We start from the raw sequence: 19,908 nt of genomic DNA on the forward strand, positions 1-19,908 counted from the left end.
TTTAATGGAAAAAACTTCATAGAAAATATCCTTTTACTTTTTTAATAACATATATCTATATACATGATTAAAAACTGTAACAAAAAGCTGCAGGGACTTGAAAAAATGTTTTGTTGGATCCATGCAGATGGTACATTTAAAAAGGATTTCACAAATCCATGTACATCAAACGGAGCTGCAGTGACGGGGTCGAAAAAATGGCAACTCTATTATTTACCTGAATGTACTGGGAATAAAGCACAGACATACAAAATACACAAAAAGAATACAAAAGAGTACACGGTGTAAATGCTGTTAGCACAGGAAGTTTCTTTTTTAAGTAAATAGGAGAAAAGAAGTTAAATCTCCTATTTCACATTTTATATTGCAGTTTAAAAGATAACTAATTTCTTATTTGCTGTATTTTGTTTTTCTTCACGCTGATATACACTACAGTAGAAGTATATGGCATTGCATTTAACAACTCAGGAATATTTTGATTCGTCTCAGTGTCTGTGAATGTACTGTTATTTCTGAACAACATCATGTATACATATTGCTTTAAAAACACAGATACACAGTTCAACATGAGCTAGAAATACAAAATGCTGAGGGCCACCACACTACAAAGTGCTGGATACTCATGTCCTGATCCAGCGGTGTGTTTAAAGACATGCACAACTTCAAATCTAAGGGGAATTCCTCAGGGAGTAAAGCAGGTTCAGAACGTGTAGAAGTGATTTGCTAATCAGGTCTGGAGTTTTCAACAGTTTGGAGCGTAGGCTCTGCAGCTAGGAGAACTGTTACACCTGAGGCCGTAATTCTGTCCTTATGCCCCAGATAATGTAGCTACCCAGTGCAGATGATCTACTGTACTTGTAAAATAGATTTCCTTAATTCAAAGGTAAAACGTAAAATGAAACCTCTTTAAAAAAATGTCTGGGGAACTGATGAGCTCTGCAGCTGGAAAGGAGAAAGAGATGGTGTTTAGCTTGTTAGTTACAAGTTGGAAGAGATTCTGTAGGTGGCAGGTAATAATGTGACAGGTTTTAAACACCTTACTTCTAAGAGAACTTGCTCTTATTTTTGTCCTGGGCCAAAAAAAACATAGACGTAACTGAAAAGTCAGTACCAGCCAGTAAGCTCACCTGATGGTCACAGCATGGTGAGGATGGCAAGCCATCATTTAGTAAGAAAATAAGGTCAAGCTTACGTCTTGTCAGGTGGGCTTTTGCTGGGTTGTCCTGCTGTAATGAATACCTAATAATCCTTAGTGTAACCACAGGCAGCTTAAGAGCAGACAAATAAATGGGTCTGCGTGTGCATATACTTGTTTAAAAAAAAAAAAAAAAGAAAAAAGGTGAAAACAACAACAGTAACAACAACAACAAAACTAGACAGGCAGTGAAAGCTGAGATACTCTGTTCCTGTTCTCCTTGCCAGCCCCCCACCCCATATGGCCACACTTTTTGGGCAAGCAGGTAAAACCTTTCAAGTTCTTGGAAGTGAGGGAGGATTCTTGCTTATAGCAAGACATAAAGTAATTATGAAAATAAGCTCTGAAAACCAAATCACTGTGGGTCATGAAAGAAATCTCACTGATCGATATTTGGCTATCATGGTCCATACAATGGTTTGATTCCCTCCCCAGTCTGACCTCTTCATGTGAGTGTGCTAATTGGAAAGTTCCGATGTACCAGTTTTTGGCTCGTTACTGTTCACAGTCTTTTATTTTTTAAGAACATCAATGAAAGTTGTTTATGTTCATTGCTAGCATTTGGGGTAAAATCTGGCTTGTAAAGCCCTGGTCGAAACTAGAATGTCAGTACAAGGCAGGTCTGTTTGAGAAGGCAACCTGAAAGCAGTAAGACTTACTCTGTTTATTTAAAGAAGAGATAAATGTGTGTGTGCATGCATTTGCATTCAGCAGTTTTCTACCTAGAACTGTTATTAAATGACGCCCAATAGCAATTTTATCTGTTGTTAGGATTTGTTTTATAAAGATGTAACGATTCTCAGGAGAGTTTTGTGAAAACATGCAGAGTTGGTTGGCATTACATATGCAGTTATGTGCCCAGTATATATGTTGCAACTTAATTTCTTAAATATATATTGTGTAACACTTTTTATTCCTGAGTGCTGGTCTCCATAAGGAATAGAGAGGGTGGCATCATGTGCTCTTCTGCACAACACGGTCCTTTGTCATCTTAGGAGTTCTTCTGAGGGATCTTTATTGTCACAGTTTTAACTTCAGAATATTCTCTCAATCCGCATTCACCCCTAAAAAACAAATTGCAGCATCAGCTCACACTAGACACTCATTATTTATCAAGCAAAACCCTGCAAAGTGATTCCTTGACAAAGTTAAGATATAACCTAAAATTCTCGGCAGAGGTTTCTGTCGTACTATGATTTTGTACAGGTTTTCCTTTCGTGCCCTCTTTCGGAAAACCTGAAGATGAAGTTTCAGTTTAGTCAAAATAACAATGGATGGCTCCAGCATTTGATAAGGAGATACAGAATGACATTAAACCCAGAAATACTCACTGTCTGTTGATGGAGCTGTTGGGAGTGAATTGATGTCCTTTGTCCTTTCCAGACCTTGAAAATGTCCAAACACCACCAAGACCTACACCACTGGCCAGTGAAACTACTGCTCATATTTGTACTCGAGAAAGAGAGGGTTCAAATTCTTATACCCCCCTAAAACACACACAATAATGCTCCTTTACCTATAATAAAATCTAGAAAGTGCTGACCTGCATGTCACGTTAGCGTGTTCACTGACACTGCCTTCCCCTTGTGCAGAGTTGAATGCCAACTGCCCCATAAGGAGTATTTCAGGGGAACCCCTCAGAGCCTCCTTCTAATATGTGTTGCTTCCAGAATGGCGTGAGGGGCCACTGTTCAACTCTCTATGCCCCCAGTGTTGCATAGTCTACTTCACATTTACCTCAGTGCTGTAAATGTTACACAAAAAATGACACTGGGGGAGGAAGTCCTGTACCCCTCCCTGGAAGGTTAATTCATTTGGGCAGACACATCAGTATTTACCAGCCAGTTTCACTCCACCTGCAGTTTTGAGAACTTCCTGCTGTGCCTGTTGGCTCGCTAAGCCTTACGTGTGATATAGTGGTTGATGTTTAACTCAGACTGATGATTCAGTAGGGATTTTAAGATTTATCAGAGTCTAAGTACATGCGAGGAAATATCTTAGTAAAGATTTTTTTGACACGTGAAAGGTTCCCATTGATTTGGACCACCCCACCCCCAGCTTTCAGCGGAAAGTGGTAGATTTGTCTCCAAAGGCAAAAAAGGAGATCTTTTTCTTGTCCTCCAAGACCAAAAGCTTTAGCTATTTATCAGACTCAGATGAGCCACAGAACCATTCCCTTAGGGCTCAGTGGAAGCTGTCACTGGGAGCTGCATGGAGCCCAGTAACTAATGCTAGATATAAGTCTTTCGGTGTGAAAGTTTCTGCTTGATTCAGCCGGGCTGCGGCTCTGCTCCAGTCACCTCTTGAACACGCTTTTCCAAGTCAGTAGATGACCTAGCCAGCAGAGTATCCAGCACCTGTATGTATGTTCCAACTGCCACTTGCTTTCTTATCTCGGTCTGGCAAACAAAATTAGATACGTGTATTATTTCTTCAGCTCAAGGTTTCAGGGCCTTATGCCTTTCTTTTCTGGCTGTAAGTTTGGAATTGAACAACGGTGATGAATTCTAAAGTCACTTTTCAAAAGTTAAAATGTTGCTCTTGCTGGGTTACTCCAGACATTCAGAGCAGATGAGTCGGCGTGTGTTCAATTAAAGGGCTCACTCGTCCACACAGCCTAGTAAGGGGAAGTAGGGAGCAGTAACATCCTGTCCTATGGCCACTTTGGGGCTTCTTGGACTGCAGTTTGGTATCGGGGTGAGAACAAGGGTTGTATCCATGAAAAGGAAGGAGCCCACAGGTCAAGTTTGCGTGGGTGTGTAGGTGTGAGGGAAGGGGAACAAACTCCTCTTCAAAAAGAAGCACTAAATACTCTCTTCTCTCCCTCAGTCTGAGAGAAAATAGATAAAGAAAATAATTATAACTCCAAGCTGTTCTCCTGCTTGCACTTCTTTTTGGAAATGCAACTATACACAGTTGCATCTCAGAGCTATCGCTATCCAGACATTAATAATTCCTATGACATGAAAGGATAGTTCTGAAATAGAATTGTGCCTCCTTCCCTTGAAGACATTTGGACAGAGACCAGAATTCTGGGGGACTGTATCTAATATAAAATGGCCACATGTGGCTATCTGGGATGAGCCACCTGATTTTTAGTTACAGGAGTTAAATTTTACACCACTCAGGTAGTGACAAGAAGCTTTAAAGAAGTGTAAATGTAAAACAAACAAACCAACCAACAAGAAGAACCACCCCTATTTAGATTCGTTTAAGAATACAAGAATTTTGTAAGTAGCCTTAATGTAAACAGAAGTCAGTTGTATTGTGTACGTGAGTTCCGGTTCGCTACTGGTATGCACATATCCTGCTACATTTTGTAGGAGTGTAAAATGAGTATAGCAGATCTCAACTTTCTGTGTTCAGGTTTTCCCGCATGTGTGATAAAAATCTGTGAATTTAAATGCAGAAAACAAAACAAGTCGCAGATAACGTAGTGCTAGCACAGACAGTACAGGGGCACAATTATGATCTGGCTGTAACAGTGTTAACTTAGCAATGACACACTTATGGTACGGACACGCTCTTCTTCTTTTGTTGTTGTTGTTCTTTAATTGCCTGACAACATTATTTATGCTGTAAAATGTATCTCTTAAAAACAGGGATACAGAAACCTTGGCATTTTAATAAAAGTATGCAGATACTGGTGCAGGGGGGGAGGAGGTGAATTGGAAGGCGATATCTGATCATAGAGGTTCTGAAAGGAGTAGAATAATTACTCATAAGTAGGTTTTCAGGTATCTGTGAGATAGAGATTATTGCCATTCCAAGCATTTATTGTTTATGATGAATATTTTCAAGGCTGTAGATGGGAATCAAGTGTACAGCTACCACAGATTTTTCCATGGGAGCTGGGGTGCTGCCTGGTTCCTTCGCCCCCTTTCAAAAACCCTATGATATCAATATGTGCATATTTTGCTTGCACAGTTAACCTCCCTGAAGTCAATGGGGTCACTCGTGGGTGTCACGTTACTCACAGGCTCTATCGAGCTTAGTAGTTGTAGAATATTTTCACAATGATAAGAGTTAGATGAGTTGACATTTAAGCCGGTGTGAGATCACCTCATAACTCATGAATGTGGAGAATAGTATGAATGTGTTATTCAAAGTACTCCCTAATGAAGGAAAATATTTCAGACTACACAGAGCTTATTTTATAGATCAAGTTGTATACTTCAACATATTTAAAGTTTTAAAGAGTTTGACCTTAGTTTTACTGCTGAGTTTGCCATTAGCCATAAGCTATTTTGAAAGCTTAGGTGAGACATATCTGGTATACATGCCTCCTGCACAGAAATTAATTGAATCCTTTGTATGCGTAACCAATCAGCAGCTGATGCAATTGCTAAACTTCCATGTGATTGTAATGAGAATTAAAAACTGGTAAGACTTTAAATTAGGTACATGGGACAGTATTTGAGCCTGGAGCTCTAATTCAAAATATTTGGCACTTAGTTCTAAATGGAATAAGAAAAGACAGAAAGCTTTGTAATGGAAGGTGAGTTTTTGAAAGGGATGTAAACAATTTGTCTGTCCTCCTCTAGGCCTGATTTCATTTAACATTGTTTATAAATCTGGAAGAGATAACATTTTAATAAAATTCAGATGCACCTATATTAATAATGGTAGGAAAAAGCACAGAAAGGAAAAGACAGCAAGAGAAACAAGTCTGAAACAAGTACACCAAACCAGTCAACAAACACACAGCAGTACCAGAGAGAGAATCTTTCTGCAACAGTGCTAGTTAATATGGCTAAGAAAAATGCTCAGAAAACACAGGTCACAAATTCAGAAAAATACTCAGAAATTTTCAGTTCCTTTCAGAATAAGAAGGGAGTTCCAGGAACTTACTCACATAATAATAATCTTACTAAGAAAACAGGGAAGAAAATGGTCTTACTATGTAAATTAATTGCATTTAGAACTGGCAGTGATTATCAGTCATCTTTTATTATGCCCTGATCTGCAGATAGGAATATTTCCTCATCTTAATTTGCATGGAAGGATTCACTAATGTTCATTAAGTTGTAGAGCTGAAGACCATTTAGAGACAGCAGTGTAATACTTACATCTCTCTCCCATTGCCAGACATTTTGAATCCTCCAAAAGGACTTTGGGCATTTAAGGCATTGTAGCAATTTATCCTGTAACGGGAAGAGGCAGTAAGTCCAACTGCACTGTCAGAGAGACCTTTGGACAACTGGGGGAGAGGCTGAAACTCAGGACACTGGAGCTCAGGACACTCTATACCTCTTGGTATAACAAACGTGTCTCATGTTGAAATGAGGGATTTATGCCACAAACCCAACACTTTGCTCCTTACTCAGGAGGAGAATGGAATTTGGCCTGAGGACTGGAGGAGGGCACCAAGCACTTGGATGCAGCTTCAATAATGAACTGTTTAATCTGCTGATGAACCCTGGCCCCAGTTCATAACACAGAGCTATTAGCTTTGAATTTGTCCTATTTCTCATGGAACTTTAGTTTTCCCAGGCTTGACATACCAAACTGCAAGCTGTTGAACTCTAGAAAGGGCATTATCTATTCCTATGGACTAGAGAGGAGAGGTGTCCGCTTGGTTCCTTAATGCTGTAGAAAGTACCTGATTCTTGTGCCTTTAGCAGAAATCTCACAGGGTTTCTCTGCTCCACAGACAGGACTGTTTACAGCCTGCTTTGTTTGTCTGCAGTAATGCCATTCAGCAGCTGCCTGCCATGCTGACAGGAAGCAAGGCACCTTCCAGTTTTCAATAGCATTCATCTACAGTGAGCAGCCACATTGCCTCCCTACAGCTGTTCCCTATCTTGGTTAGTGAGTCACTGCTAGGATGGTCTAGATAAACATTTTTCAGACAAAGGATGCAAATCTGAGGTGCCACAATGATAGCAAGTCAAACTCTTTATCTCCGAGAGCAGGAGTTTGATAACTTCTGCCTTACCAGACTGTCCCAGCCTGCATTGCTGAAGAGACTGTCAGGGCCTTGTTTATGTCATTTGTAAAGACAGCAGCTACCAGCCCAAAATCAGAATTGTTGGCTCTCTCTATAACTTCATCCATGGTTTTAAATCTCAGTATTTCTTGAACAGGCCCAAAAATCTGCAACAAAGATTAATCATTAATTAATAAACCAGCCCACTCAGAGGCATTTTGTTCCTGTTTTACTCTGCTTGTTTGTCTTCCCTTTCCTGTTGTATTCTTTACAAATTCCCACAGCAACATTTAAAAGTACCAATAGCTGTCTGTAAAACTGCATGAATTTCCCAAAGCAGTTGCCTCAGTGGAACTCATCCATTCTTCCCCTATTTCTTCTTTGAGTCCTGAGACTTTGCAACCAATGACAAACACTGAGCTTTACCCAACTGATGTCATGAGCTGCTGTGTGCATAAGGAGTTCTGAAAAGGTTTTACTCATTTTTTTAAATGGTGGTGATTTTCACACTATTTGACTCTAAAAAAGTCTCTTTTGTGTCAAGAAGTAAACAAAAGGAAAAAAAAATTATGTTTAGGACATTGTAAAATGATCTTGCCCGTGTGTGTGTGAATACCTCCTCCTTGGCAATCCGCATGTCATCTGTTACATTGGAAAACACCGTAGGTTCAATGAAGAAGCCCTTTCTTCCTAGCCCTTTACCCCCACATTCAAGTTTTGCTCCTTCAGTAATGCCACTCTGAATCAGTTCCAAGATCTTGTTGTATTGTTTTTTATCAATCTGAAAGAGAGAAGAAGCTGTTGGACTTGCAGACTTTGTTTGTAGGCACAAAGCAAGCAGATCCTTATTTTTTTTGTCCCAGGTTAACCTCTTCAGAATGGTGTAAGCCCAGCTGGTGATTAGTGGCAGGAACATTTTCTAAAGACTGATTTCCCATTCTACCCATCTTTTGCTTAGAATTCCTGTCTCTCTAGTAGTCTACAAGCACAGTTATGGTTGAGGGCAATTCTTGAAAATGCCCACAGAGACTTCTGAGAGGTTCTCACAGTTTACAGCTCTGCCTCGGGGGCTGAAGATCAGAATCTTGCTGTAAAGCTGGGAGGCAAACTTACTGATACTTGAGAGTTTTTACTTAACAAGAAACCTTTGAGCTGTGCAGATGATCTACTCCTTTAGAATTTTAATCTTTAAAACGTTTATCGTGTCAGCTGAGAGCAAGTATGCACTCACTGACCTCTGTCATAGCAGAGCTGAAACGCTTCCAAGCACCTTCTGGGCTGTAGAGCCAAAACCACTATTCCTTTACCTGTGGACCTTGTTCCGTAGTTGGGTCAAAAGGACTCCCCACAACTCTCCTCTTTGCACGTTCTACACTTCTTCTAACAAACTCTTCATAGATTGATTCTTCCACATAAATCCGTGAGCCTGCAGTGCAGCATTGACCTTGATTGAAGAAGACCCCTTGGTGAGCTTGTTCCACAGCATAGTCCACTAAAAAACCAAGACAGCATACATTGCTCTGAAACATCAGACATATCTGCTATTGCACTGGTGTTGTGTGTGTTGCATAGTGCCACATTCCCAAAACTTCAAAGCAAAGTATGATTTGGTTAAAAAACCCAACCAGCTACTAAATCCAAACGTATTGTGTCAGGTCATAAATGAAGATGATTAATTTTGTTTTGTGTCATAATCCCTGTGAAAATAGAGTTTTAAAACATGTTTAAAGTCGATTTTTCCCCATTTATTCCACCCTGGACACAGCTCTACTGGAGGGATATTAGGAGCATTACAGCTGTTTCAGAAATGCTAGACTGCAAGGGACCACTTGTGACTTTAGGCATCATCTAGGAAAAGAAGGGTCCACAGGTAGCTCGTTCCACCTGCATTCTTGTGACACAAGCCATGAAATATTGCTTAATATCCCACTGCAAAACTCAAATCAAGACAGTGCTTTAGCAGTCCATAGGAGTAGGGTGTGCAAGAACAACTTCACCAATGTCTTACATGCCAGCAGCATGTAACTGATCAACTAAAACTCCTAAGAGACCCTCGGAAGTGAACTGTTCCCCACATTATAGTAGTCCCTCTGACAGAGATCAGGAGAGGAGGGGAAAATTTGTCTGTGATCGCAAGTTTGCACTTGGTTTAATACTGCCTATGTGAGAACTACAGCCAAGTACTTGGGAGAATTTGGCTTTGATAATAGCAAGACCTCTACTTTCCCAAAAGCCAGATTATTTTTCAGCAACACAAAAACATCTTCGTGGCTTATACAGGTGACCGGGTAAGGCTTGAAGAATATAGGTCAATTATAATCAACCCATTTGTAATGGGTACAAATTGAAGTCAGGGAGGGTTAGATTAGGTATCAGGAAGAAATTCTTCACAGAGAGGGTGGGGAGGCACTGGAACAGGTTGCCCAGAGATGTTGTGGATGCCCCATCCCTGGCTGTCTTCAAGGCCAGGCTGGATGTGGCTTTGAGCAACCTGGTCTAGTGGAAGGTGTCCCTGCCCATGGCAGGGGGGTTGGAACTAGATGATCTTTAAGGTCCCTTCCAACCCAAACCATTCTATGATTCTAACCCCTGATTTCTACTCTAACTTCCTAGGAGGTACAACCAGCACATCCACTAGCCAAGCAGGAGAGAAGAGGACCCAGTCCTGTTTAGACATTGAGCTGCATTCTCCCATTGGGTGGAACAGCTGACTAGACAAGAATATTGAATTCACCCTTGAACACTGATGCCCCACAGCACTGTAACACCCCTGGTATCAGCTGCAGCACTTTGGAGCATTGCTTGAAGTGCAATCCTTCATGGAATAAATAAAGCAACAGTGCCTTACTTTGAGCACATCCTAGACAACTCCATCTAACAGGAATGTCTTACTCTGCCCTCAGCATGGTCTTGAAAAAAAATTATATAGGGTGTTCCCCAGACCACAATGACAGTTTCCCAGGCAGCTCCATGGAGACTGAAAACAACTGAATAGAACTGACTAATGATTCTTCCACTATTGTTAACACAGTTTTTCACCTTGAGGGCTCTAACCATTCTCCTCTGTTTTCTTGGTGCACTAAACTTCAACAGCTTTGTCATGCTTTCTGCTAACTTTTGGCACAGAGTGCTCCTCAAGCAGAACAAACAGCTCCTTTGGAATGGTGAGCTAATTGTCTGCTATCTTAAACAATCAGAGCTTTGAAGTCTGAATCTCAGGTCAAGTGCTGGCGGTTGCCATTACAGGAAGACGAGAGCTGGAGTGTGATACACTGTGGAGCAGACAGCCCTGAAGAAGACTGCTCTCTTCTGTTATTGCCCGTTGCCTGAACTTCTGCCCAGGCCCTCAACCTTACTGGGCAGAGAGCAAGTCCCAGACAGACTGCAGGTCTGTGTGGCACCTAGGAGCACTTGTCCTTCCCCTGTTGACCTGCCCCCAGCATGTATTACTCCAGTGGAAGCGTCCAGGTGATCCAGTCTGAGTTAGCAGGTTAGGGACATCTGAGATGTGATTTCTGACTGGAGATGGAGATGAGTACGTGGGGTAGAAGGCTGTAACATCTGCATCTGGCTCCAGTTGACAGGAGCCTTTTTAGCTTACCAGGATGTCTGTGGCTGTAAATTAAGACCCCCAACTTGGTAAAACATTCCTAGGTAGAAAAGCTGCTGACAGTTGTCAAGCTTTCCCTAGTCTTTCAGGCATTGGTAAGTTTTTGTCATTTGAAAATGAACACAGGATTGTATCCACCTCTTGTAATTCATGCTGTTCAGAATCATTCTTCTAATCACTTTCCCCCTTTATGTTAAAAGACCAAATCCTTCTAGTCTATTTGGGTTACAGAGTTCTCAGAAGCAGTGTGCCTGCACCCAGCCTGCAACAATAGCTGAAAGCAAGGTGTGAACTCTCCCATTCATCTTGCTGGGGTGCTAACTGCAAAGCCTCCTGCTGACAATTTACATATCGACATTTTTAACTCCTTCGTTGCTGATCATTTAGGCAGAAACTTCCAGTCTGTGTTTTTATCCTATCCTAAATGGCTGTCCTGTACCTTCTCAGGTGCCAAAAATCTCAGCTGCACAACATCGTCCAGCTGCCAAAACCTTCCGCTCCCTGCTGACAGTGGCAAGGATGATATTTCAATACACAATTCTTCAATTGTGAAAATTAAAAAAATGGAATAATCTCCTTTATATATACTATCAAAACAGTTCAACAAAGGAGTACTGCACTGACTAGATTGGCAACGCAAGTGTAAGCCCTCCCTTTTTATAGTTGCTGTGAAGCAAGAAAATGACAGAATATCCAGGTTTGAGGCCCTAAACCACCTTGCTGCAGGGTCAAGGATGACAAATGTGTACGGGACCATGACTCTGAATAACACCATTTTGATATGCTTGGTTATAACTTTCTTCTGTTTTCTTGTAGTCTGTGAATCTGTGGGTTCAAATGTTGTCTTTTTATAAAAAATACCACACCTTAGGCTCCTTCTGTAAGATTAAAAGTGCAGTTAGATACAGCTATGTTAGTCCATTTCATTTTGTATGAGAAGTATGTCCTATAATGAAAAAAAAAAAAGATACCACAAACATGTTTTTAAGAAAAATATGGAAGTGCTGACTTACAATCAGCATCTGCAAAAATAATGTTTGGGCTTTTCCCACCCAGCTCCAGTGTAACTCTCTTTAAATTACTCCTTCCAGCTGCTTCTTGGATCAGCTTCCCAACCTGAAAGGAAATGCAGACACATTTTACAGGGAATGTAGTTATACAGTTCACTTTAACAGCCAATGCTGGCTATCGCTGGAACAGAGCTTTAAATAATCCAGCAGGTTCTTCAATCCAAACAGATTCTCATCAGCAGTGGACAGCTTTCCAGGGTTTTTTCTAGAAATGGAGAGGGGATAAGGCACAGCACAAGGAGTTTGTACCCTTCACCCATTGGTAAAGCTTGGGGCTTTCTCTTAGGGGGCTCTAGGAGTGCTGAATGAAAAATCTGAATTTGGTGTAACCAGCATTACTTCCATCCAAACTAGTGGCGTGTTCACAAGGTTTAGATACTATTATTAAGAGGTTTTGTTCTATAAGTTTTAGTGGAAAAAAAATAGATCAGATATCTGAGTATGTATTAAGCATGTGACTATTCATTAGTAATAACTGCTATCATACTTATTTATCATGTCCAGGTGTTAGTAACCCGAGGTGGTCACTCCTTTTGGACTTTATCTGGTTCTTACTACTTAGAGTTACTAAACTGCTAGGCAGCCTGTTTGTAGGAAGGCATTTGTTCTCCTCAGTGCCCAGGGGTTTAAGTAATTTGACCACAAAATCATCATCAGGAATATGTCAAATTCTGATGAACTCATCAGCCTTTTCTGCAGGATTAATAGCACCTGCAGAATTCCAACTATAGGGCAAGAAATTACAGGAGCACCATCCCATCCCAGAGCTGACCCTCAGCTGCACCATGGGATAATCTTAATCTGGGATGAGCAGGACAAAAGTACCACCAAAATGTCTTTGTAGATTGTGGGGTCAACTGGAGCAGACTGCAGCTCTGTTGGCTGGAGCAGCTGCAAATTGCAGAACTCGCCAAGGACCATGAGGGTAAATTAAACGGAGTAGCAACCTGACAGCTACATGTTTGATGTGTTTCCACATCAGTACAGTTGGAGAGGCACCTGTGCTCCCTGGAAATTCTCCCCTCCCTGGATCAATGAATCTGAAATGGAACAGAATTTGTACTCTTGCAGTGTAACTTCCCGTTTTGCAGCTAAGGAAGTAATCACAGGTAGATTTAGGCCCCTACATGGTAAAACACAGGATTAAAAGTATCAATTGAATATTGAGAAGCTTGGGAAGCTTGATTAAGTGCTTTCTTTTAACTGGGACATGTTTTAAGGTCACAGAGAGAGTTAGATGTGAAGTGAGATGTGAGTAAGTCCAGAGCTGGACTTTTTTCTGTACACAGTACTCTGGCCTCTCTAGCTGTTTTCTATTTCTAAGGTAAGGTGAGTGAGATTCCCTGCAGTAAGGGGTTAATGGATGAGAAGCTGAAGCTCTTAGAGAACTGAAGGCAGTCTGCTGGAGAAAGTTAAGTCAGCACTGCAGTAATCAGAAAGCAAATGAAACAGAAACCAGGGCCCCCACAGAAAAAACAAAGCAAACCCCCCACAGAATAATGAAGGAATTGTCAACCCCTTCATGTACCTTTGTGATTAACTGTTTATCTGGTGATACCACAGTCGAGTGGGAATTAGGTTATTTCTAAAAAAAACCCCAACCCCCAAAATGTTAAATTAGCTTCTTTACCCTTGTATTATTGGAATGGAGTGTTGACATTATCATGAAATTCCTTGCATATTCCCTTAATTGGAGCTGATTTTATTGCTGTGTTTGACTGACAGCCAGAAGTGAACATGAAAAAGAAGGACCCTTTCTGCCCTCCACCCCCACCACACAGATTGAGCACGTCATCTGGAAATTCCAATCTCTCACACGCTGCTGAAAATGTACACTGGAAACTGGTGAGAGTGCTGTGTTTACAGCCAAGTGCCAGCCAATGCTATTCACGCCCTCACTGCCTTGAACCTCTCTCTCTCCGAGAACAACCACCACCTATTTCCCCTCAAAAATCCACAAAGAGCAGAACAGGAAGCCGGAGCAAAGTGTCCAGCCCACCATCTCTCCGCCTTCTGTTCTGCCACTTCAATGTTAACTCTTTTGTCCATGTCTGTAAAGATTATGGAAGGATTCTATGCAAACAGTGATTAGCAAACAAGTATTATGTATGTGGCAACTAATAAAGTCCAAAGGGCTGAGAGATGGTGTTAATTTGGAAAAGTACAGTCCAGAGTATTGCTAATCCAGGGAGGTGGTTGTCAAGCTCCCAGGTCTAAACAGCTTTGTTGTGTCCTTCCCACTAGAAACCAGTGTAGACATCAGGATGGCAGGGCTCATGCTGCTCAGCGGTTTTGTTCACTGGGCTCCCATTGTGCCTACGCACTCACAGGTTGAGAAGGGGCTTCGGGAAGGCACCAGCGCCGTGATTATTTAGTGACAAAGGCAGCCTTTTGTGACTGACCCTCTCTTTATGGAGAAAGACAGCATGAAAGGATAAGTGATAGTGTTGCAATCTGTATGGTCTTTCAGAACGCGCTTCCTGCGGTGTCTCTCAGCTCTATCCGCGAGCTCCCAACAGGCAGTACAGCCTTGCGCAGGAACACTGGAAGAGAGGACTCCCCCACAGATAATGGAACTGTGCGATTATTCAGTGTGACTGACCCTCTCTTTATGGAGAAAGACAGCATGAAAGGATAAGTGATAGTGTTGCAATCTGTATGGTCTTTCAGAACGCGCTTCCTGCGGTGTCTCTCAGCTCTATCCGCGAGCTCCCAACAGGCAGTACAGCCTTGCGCAGGAACACTGGAAGAGAGGACTCCCCCACAGATAATGGAACTGTGCGATTATTCAGCAACCATCCTTGTTTTGAAAAGGCTTCAAGATTGATATCAGTAGTATCCCTGGATAGCTTGTGAAGTATCATAACCTTGTAAGCTGCATGGAGAGCAAGGCAGACGTAATTTGGCCCATCTCAAAGAAAACAATTTGTTATTTGGAACAACAACAACAACAAAGATTAAAGAAGCATTTTGTGGCACCCCTGTGCAAAAAAGCTATTTGAAGAATAGTCCTGGAAGGGTTTGTTTCTGGACTGTGAACTGTATGACATTAGGCACTGAAGAGTATCATGATATAAAACATTTGATTGTTGCTTATTTATGCCTTCTGTGTTTGGATGTTTCGTGTCTCTTTCAAGACGAGGCTTATGCAGTCACACTTGAAATACTTTCTGCAGAAATTCCCAAATGTCTGTTGCCTTTCATGTTCACTTACTTTTCAGTTTTCAGACAGAAACCAATGTTTCTAAATAGTATAGGTGGGTTTGCCTATTACTGTTAAAATACTGGATGTCTCACGAGTCAAAAGCCAACCCCTGAGGCTTGTGATACTTCCTCTAGTGCTCCGTCAGAATGTCTGGCTTCTGCTCTGCTCCGAGCCTTCCTTTGATCGCAGAGACATGTTAAGTCATAGGGAACACCTGAAGGTAGGTGTTCCTACCTGAGCAGCAGGGGATTTTCTTGTACCTGCCACAGACCAGACAGTGAAGGAAGCTGTGCAGGTTAGAAGATTCGTGGACAGTGCCAAAATTGACAGAGGGGGGACCTACATCTTCAGTTACTTAGGCATTTTAAGTAACTGGGCTGCCCACCGCTGCTGGTGTACCTTTCCTGGATCTTGAGAGAGTATCTGAAGAACAGTGTCTTAAGTTACAAGAGATTGATTACGTTTTGGAGAAATGGTATGATCAGACAGAAATTTTCTGGAGTTTTCTCTCTCCAGGTATTGAGGCACTGGATGTCAAATTTTAAGACCGAATGGCACATTCAGTGTGGGCCCAGCAAAGACAAGTGAATTTTGAAATAGTGACATGAACAAGAGCAGCTTTATTTGACTGTGCAATGCCCTCTGTGAGGAGCAGCTCTGAGAAGAGCATAACGAATAGTGCAGCATGAGTGAAAAGACAATTCCTGGAGAGAATCCTAAGCTAGAAATGGCTTGTTTGTTCTTTTAGTTTAAACCTGAGCCCATGGAAGTCTGTGACTAAACTCTTGTTAACTTTGTTCACCACCCTATTTGTTTCAGTTTTAAAAAGGCAAATCCATTTGACATCTATCTTTTATAGGCAAAGAGGCACAGCAGTTGTCCAAGGACAGCTCCCTAAATTCTACCAAAAACACTACTTAGGCATTTTAAGTAACTGGGCTGCCCACCGCTGCTGGTGTACCTTTCCTGGATCTTGAGAGAGTATCTGAAGAACAGTGTCTTAAGTTACAAGAGATTGATTACGTTTTGGAGAAATGGTATGATCAGACAGAAATTTTCTGGAGTTTTCTCTCTCCAGGTATTGAGGCACTGGATGTCAAATTTTAAGACCGAATGGCACATTCAGTGTGGGCCCAGCAAAGACAAGTGAATTTTGAAATAGTGACATGAACAAGAGCAGCTTTATTTGACTGTGCAATGCCCTCTGTGAGGAGCAGCTCTGAGAAGAGCATAACGAATAGTGCAGCATGAGTGAAAAGACAATTCCTGGAGAGAATCCTAAGCTAGAAATGGCTTGTTTGTTCTTTTAGTTTAAACCTGAGCCCATGGAAGTCTGTGACTAAACTCTTGTTAACTTTGTTCACCACCCTATTTGTTTCAGTTTTAGATGTCAAATGGATTTGCCTTTTTATCTTTTATAGGCAAAGAGGCACAGCAGTTGTCCAAGGACAGCTCCCTAAATTCTACCAAAAACACCAGGGAAGGAACAAGGGGAAACAAGTACTTTTCACTCAGGTGGCACAAGCTGTCCATTATGATCAAAAAGATTTAGCAGGAGCAGGAACCAATGCTGATGTAGCCTGCCTGAATCCTCCTGACATGGAAGAGGGCATGTGTGCAGCACCGGAGGCTAACAGGCTTCTCAGAACAGGTCAAAGTCACCTTTAGGATTCGTGTTGCTAGAGTACAAAATGCCAGGATGTAATTCTTCCCAATATCCAAAACCAGCAAGAGATTGTGTGATGTAGGAGAGCAGACACAACTCATTGCCCGTGCAGTAGGTAGACATTCTGTCTACATCATGCACTGTGGCATTCATCTCACTTCAGAAATGAAAGAAGAATCCTGCTGAGTAAATTAGAATCAGTGGTAATACAGCTGTTAGCTACAAACATTTGTTTGGCATGAATCAATCCCGACTCTCCTGTAGTTTGCTTTGATGGTCTCTCTAGTATCTTGTTGACTAATGATGAGATCATGGTTTGTTAATCTAAGTGCATAAAGAAAACATTCTGCCAAGCAAAATGCAGACTCTTTTGCTGGGGTTTATTGCAGTTGTTTATAGACCTTTTGTTTACACAGGCATCCAAACCAATTTGTTGGATATTTATTTGGGTTACTCTATGGAACTGCATGAACAGACCTAGCCTATCTTTAATCTGTCTGCATTTTAATGGTCATAGTTTGAACAAAGTGGAAACCAGCCACTTAGGATACATTTCTTCTTGGCCAGGGCTTCAAATGCTTTGTGTGCTATCTATAATTGTCATCTTGAGAGCGTTTAACAACTGGAGAGAGCTGTGAGCCACTCTGATTTGGAGGTAACACATTTGGTTTTGAACAGAAGTTACTAGGACTCATTAAACTTTTGCAACAAGCAAAATACAATTTTTAATCCAGCCAGTGCTTTGAATGCACGTATTTTTAAATGTGTAACTTCTTGCTCTCGATAATCACCTCTGATCTTAAGCCCAGAACATGCTGCACCCCACTACTCCCAGTGCACCAGGAACTTAGGGGTACGCAGTTCCCGTTTGGAGGGAGCACACGGACACAGACATGGCCAGACAGCTCGCAGCACTCACAATGGCTGTGTCTGCAAAGCCTGCAACTGAATTCACAGACTTGAGTGGAGGTAAAGGCGGATGAAGAGTAAAGCAGCTTCTGATGGCTGCTTTTCTCTGCTTATTTGAAGGCCTCTCACCTTTGCTACTCAGCAAAAGTTCTTTCAGAAAATAAGAAGGTAATATGAAGAACCTCTCTGCATTTCTGATATGTGCAAAAATTGTCCCCTCATCAGCACTTGTCTTGGAAATTTCTAACATCCGCTGTTCATTTAACTGGGGAAAAGAAGGGGCTTGTATAACCTCTCCTGCATTTCTCAGATCGGCAGCCCAACAGCAGACACGTGGGTAAGCCAGACATCCTGAGTTTGTATCTGTTCTTAAGCTCAGAAAATAAAAATGACTGAGTTTTTTTTTTTAAATTAAATTCTTGATAGTAATTTCTTAAAGGAACTCAAATAGGAACACACGGAGCAGTGAAGAAGCTGGGGCAGAGTGAAAGGGAAGGGCATGTATAGTGAACACGGGAACAGAGTGGGAGATAGCTGAGCTTTACAGAACCACCCCCAAGGTCCTGGTGAGTGGGGGTTTCACCCTACAGCTGGGGACCAGAAAGACCAAGGAGAAATACAGTAAGATGCAATGAGGTATTTAAATTGAATATGGGCTTTCAAGGGAAGGTAGGAAAGGGATAGGAGCAAGTGTTGACATGGTCAGATTGGCTGGAAGAAAGATTAGTTTTGTCAGTTTAAGTTTCCTCTGGCTGTGGGAGATGAGAAAAAAACGTGTCAGTGAGGCCTGAGAGGAGATTGGTGTAATTAAGGAGAATCATGGATTAGCCCTGGTTCACTAAAAACAACACAGTAAAAATAAACACTTTTGTTAAAATACCCATACAAACAAGCAGCTGAAGAGCAGGAACCAAAGCAAGCAGAGAAGCTAAGAAAGCTGCTGGAATCTAAGGCAGCACAGCATTTGTAGGCTTGCTGTCATACTCGGTGTGATTTTCTTTCCTTTGGTGTGACAGTTGGCAAAGTGAAATCCGTAGCCTGCCGGGTGTCTGCAGAGCCCTACCTCATGAGCTGTGGAGGGAAGAGTTTTGAGAACCATGCACTAGGGCATTGTGGGAGGAGATGATCCATGGGAAGGGGTTTCCTGAGAACCAAGCAGGCTAAAGGACGCAAGAGCTGGCAGATTACTCCTTGAATGTGCGTGAGCGAATGCATAAAAGGAAGGGTCAGAAGGAAAGAGGGAGAGAGGTGGAATCAATGATGGTACCATGAAAGAGAGCTCTATGATTTTTCACATATTATTTGGGGGGGAGCATGTGAAAAGTAAATATTAATATTAGAACAATTCTAAAAGCACTAGGGGATCTAAGAAACTAAAAAGAAATAGAGAGGGCAAACTGGCCCAGCATCAGAAACTAGAGATCAGTATCATAAACTAGAAGTCATTTATGTGTTGTCATTGCAGAGGCACGGGCTTGAGGCCTCACGGTAATCGGGAATTTCCAGAGGTACTGGACTAACACATGGATGCCAAGGCCATCAATTGCTGCTAAATACAATTCTGCACATGCACCTTTGGGCTCAGAAGTGTTTTAAGTTGTTGGTTACCAGAAGCTGTGAGGCTAGAGCAAGGGAAGGATCACTCCGCACATGCTCTCTTCTTCTGTAAGCATCTGTTCCTGGTCAGGTTGTGAGATAAGGTGCTAGGCTGGATGGATCTTTGGGGTGGCTGTGTCAGGCTTTATTGAGTTAAGGTCATGAACTTAGCCTTCTGGCTCATATTTCTATGGGTTGGGTTCTCCAAATTTTTGGAAAACATTACCATTACTTTTTTCTGTAGGAAAAGCAGCCTGTTTTCTGCCTTTAGAAAACAACCTTTGCAGCAAATAGATAATAATAGCCTGATTTTTTGTGATTTTTACAGGCAAATGGGGAGTTTTCATTAGCCATGAGTATAGACTTCAAAGGTAAAATATTTGTGGTTTTTTTCCAAAAGAACCTCATGATGAAATCTTGAGCAAAACCTGTGCTTCAGACTTCTGAACTTGACGATCTTTGCTGTTGTACTGGTAGGTTTTATCATTAACTCGCTCAAGTTGAAACTATAAACTGCCTTAGCTAGCACGTGGATGAGATGGGGGAATGGTAGTTATATGGTGGTGTTTTTATATCTGATGGTTATCGGAAATCAGCATCAGTGGGGTGTACAGTGGACACGGCTCAGACAAGACCAGAGAGGCAAAATATTTCCCTTCTTATTTCATTGGAAATTGAAATCTGGTTTGGAGAAGTCAAGGACTCTATAGTACAGCTCATATCACAGC

At 41.7% G+C, this 19,908-nt stretch overlaps 1 protein-coding gene across 4 annotated transcripts in view; it reads right to left on the bottom strand.

Annotated features, from left to right (window-relative positions):
- Positions 1-406: 406 nt before the first annotated feature.
- The window catches only part of LOC104516714 (retinal dehydrogenase 2), a 56,577-nt gene continuing 37,075 nt past the window's right edge, over positions 407-19,908 (bottom strand). For 3 of the 4 annotated variants that reach the window (XM_010161139.1, XM_010161141.1, XM_010161142.1), the window contains 6 exons: positions 11,748-11,850; positions 8,432-8,616; positions 7,741-7,905; positions 7,134-7,291; positions 6,265-6,339; positions 1,842-2,259 (listed from right to left, as the gene is read on the bottom strand). In XM_010161139.1, the coding sequence (XP_010159441.1) occupies positions 2,187-2,259; positions 6,265-6,339; positions 7,134-7,291; positions 7,741-7,905; positions 8,432-8,616; positions 11,748-11,850 (759 nt within the window). In that variant the 3' untranslated portion in view covers positions 1,842-2,186. Of the gene's footprint in view, positions 2,260-6,264; positions 6,340-7,133; positions 7,292-7,740; positions 7,906-8,431; positions 8,617-11,747; positions 11,851-19,908 lie in introns of all 4 variants that reach the window. The other variant, XM_010161138.1, reaches the window with a different exon arrangement.

This window comes from Eurypyga helias, unplaced genomic scaffold, assembly GCF_000690775.1.
Source record: "Eurypyga helias isolate BGI_N326 unplaced genomic scaffold, ASM69077v1 scaffold15671, whole genome shotgun sequence".
NCBI lineage: Eukaryota > Metazoa > Chordata > Aves > Eurypygiformes > Eurypygidae > Eurypyga > Eurypyga helias.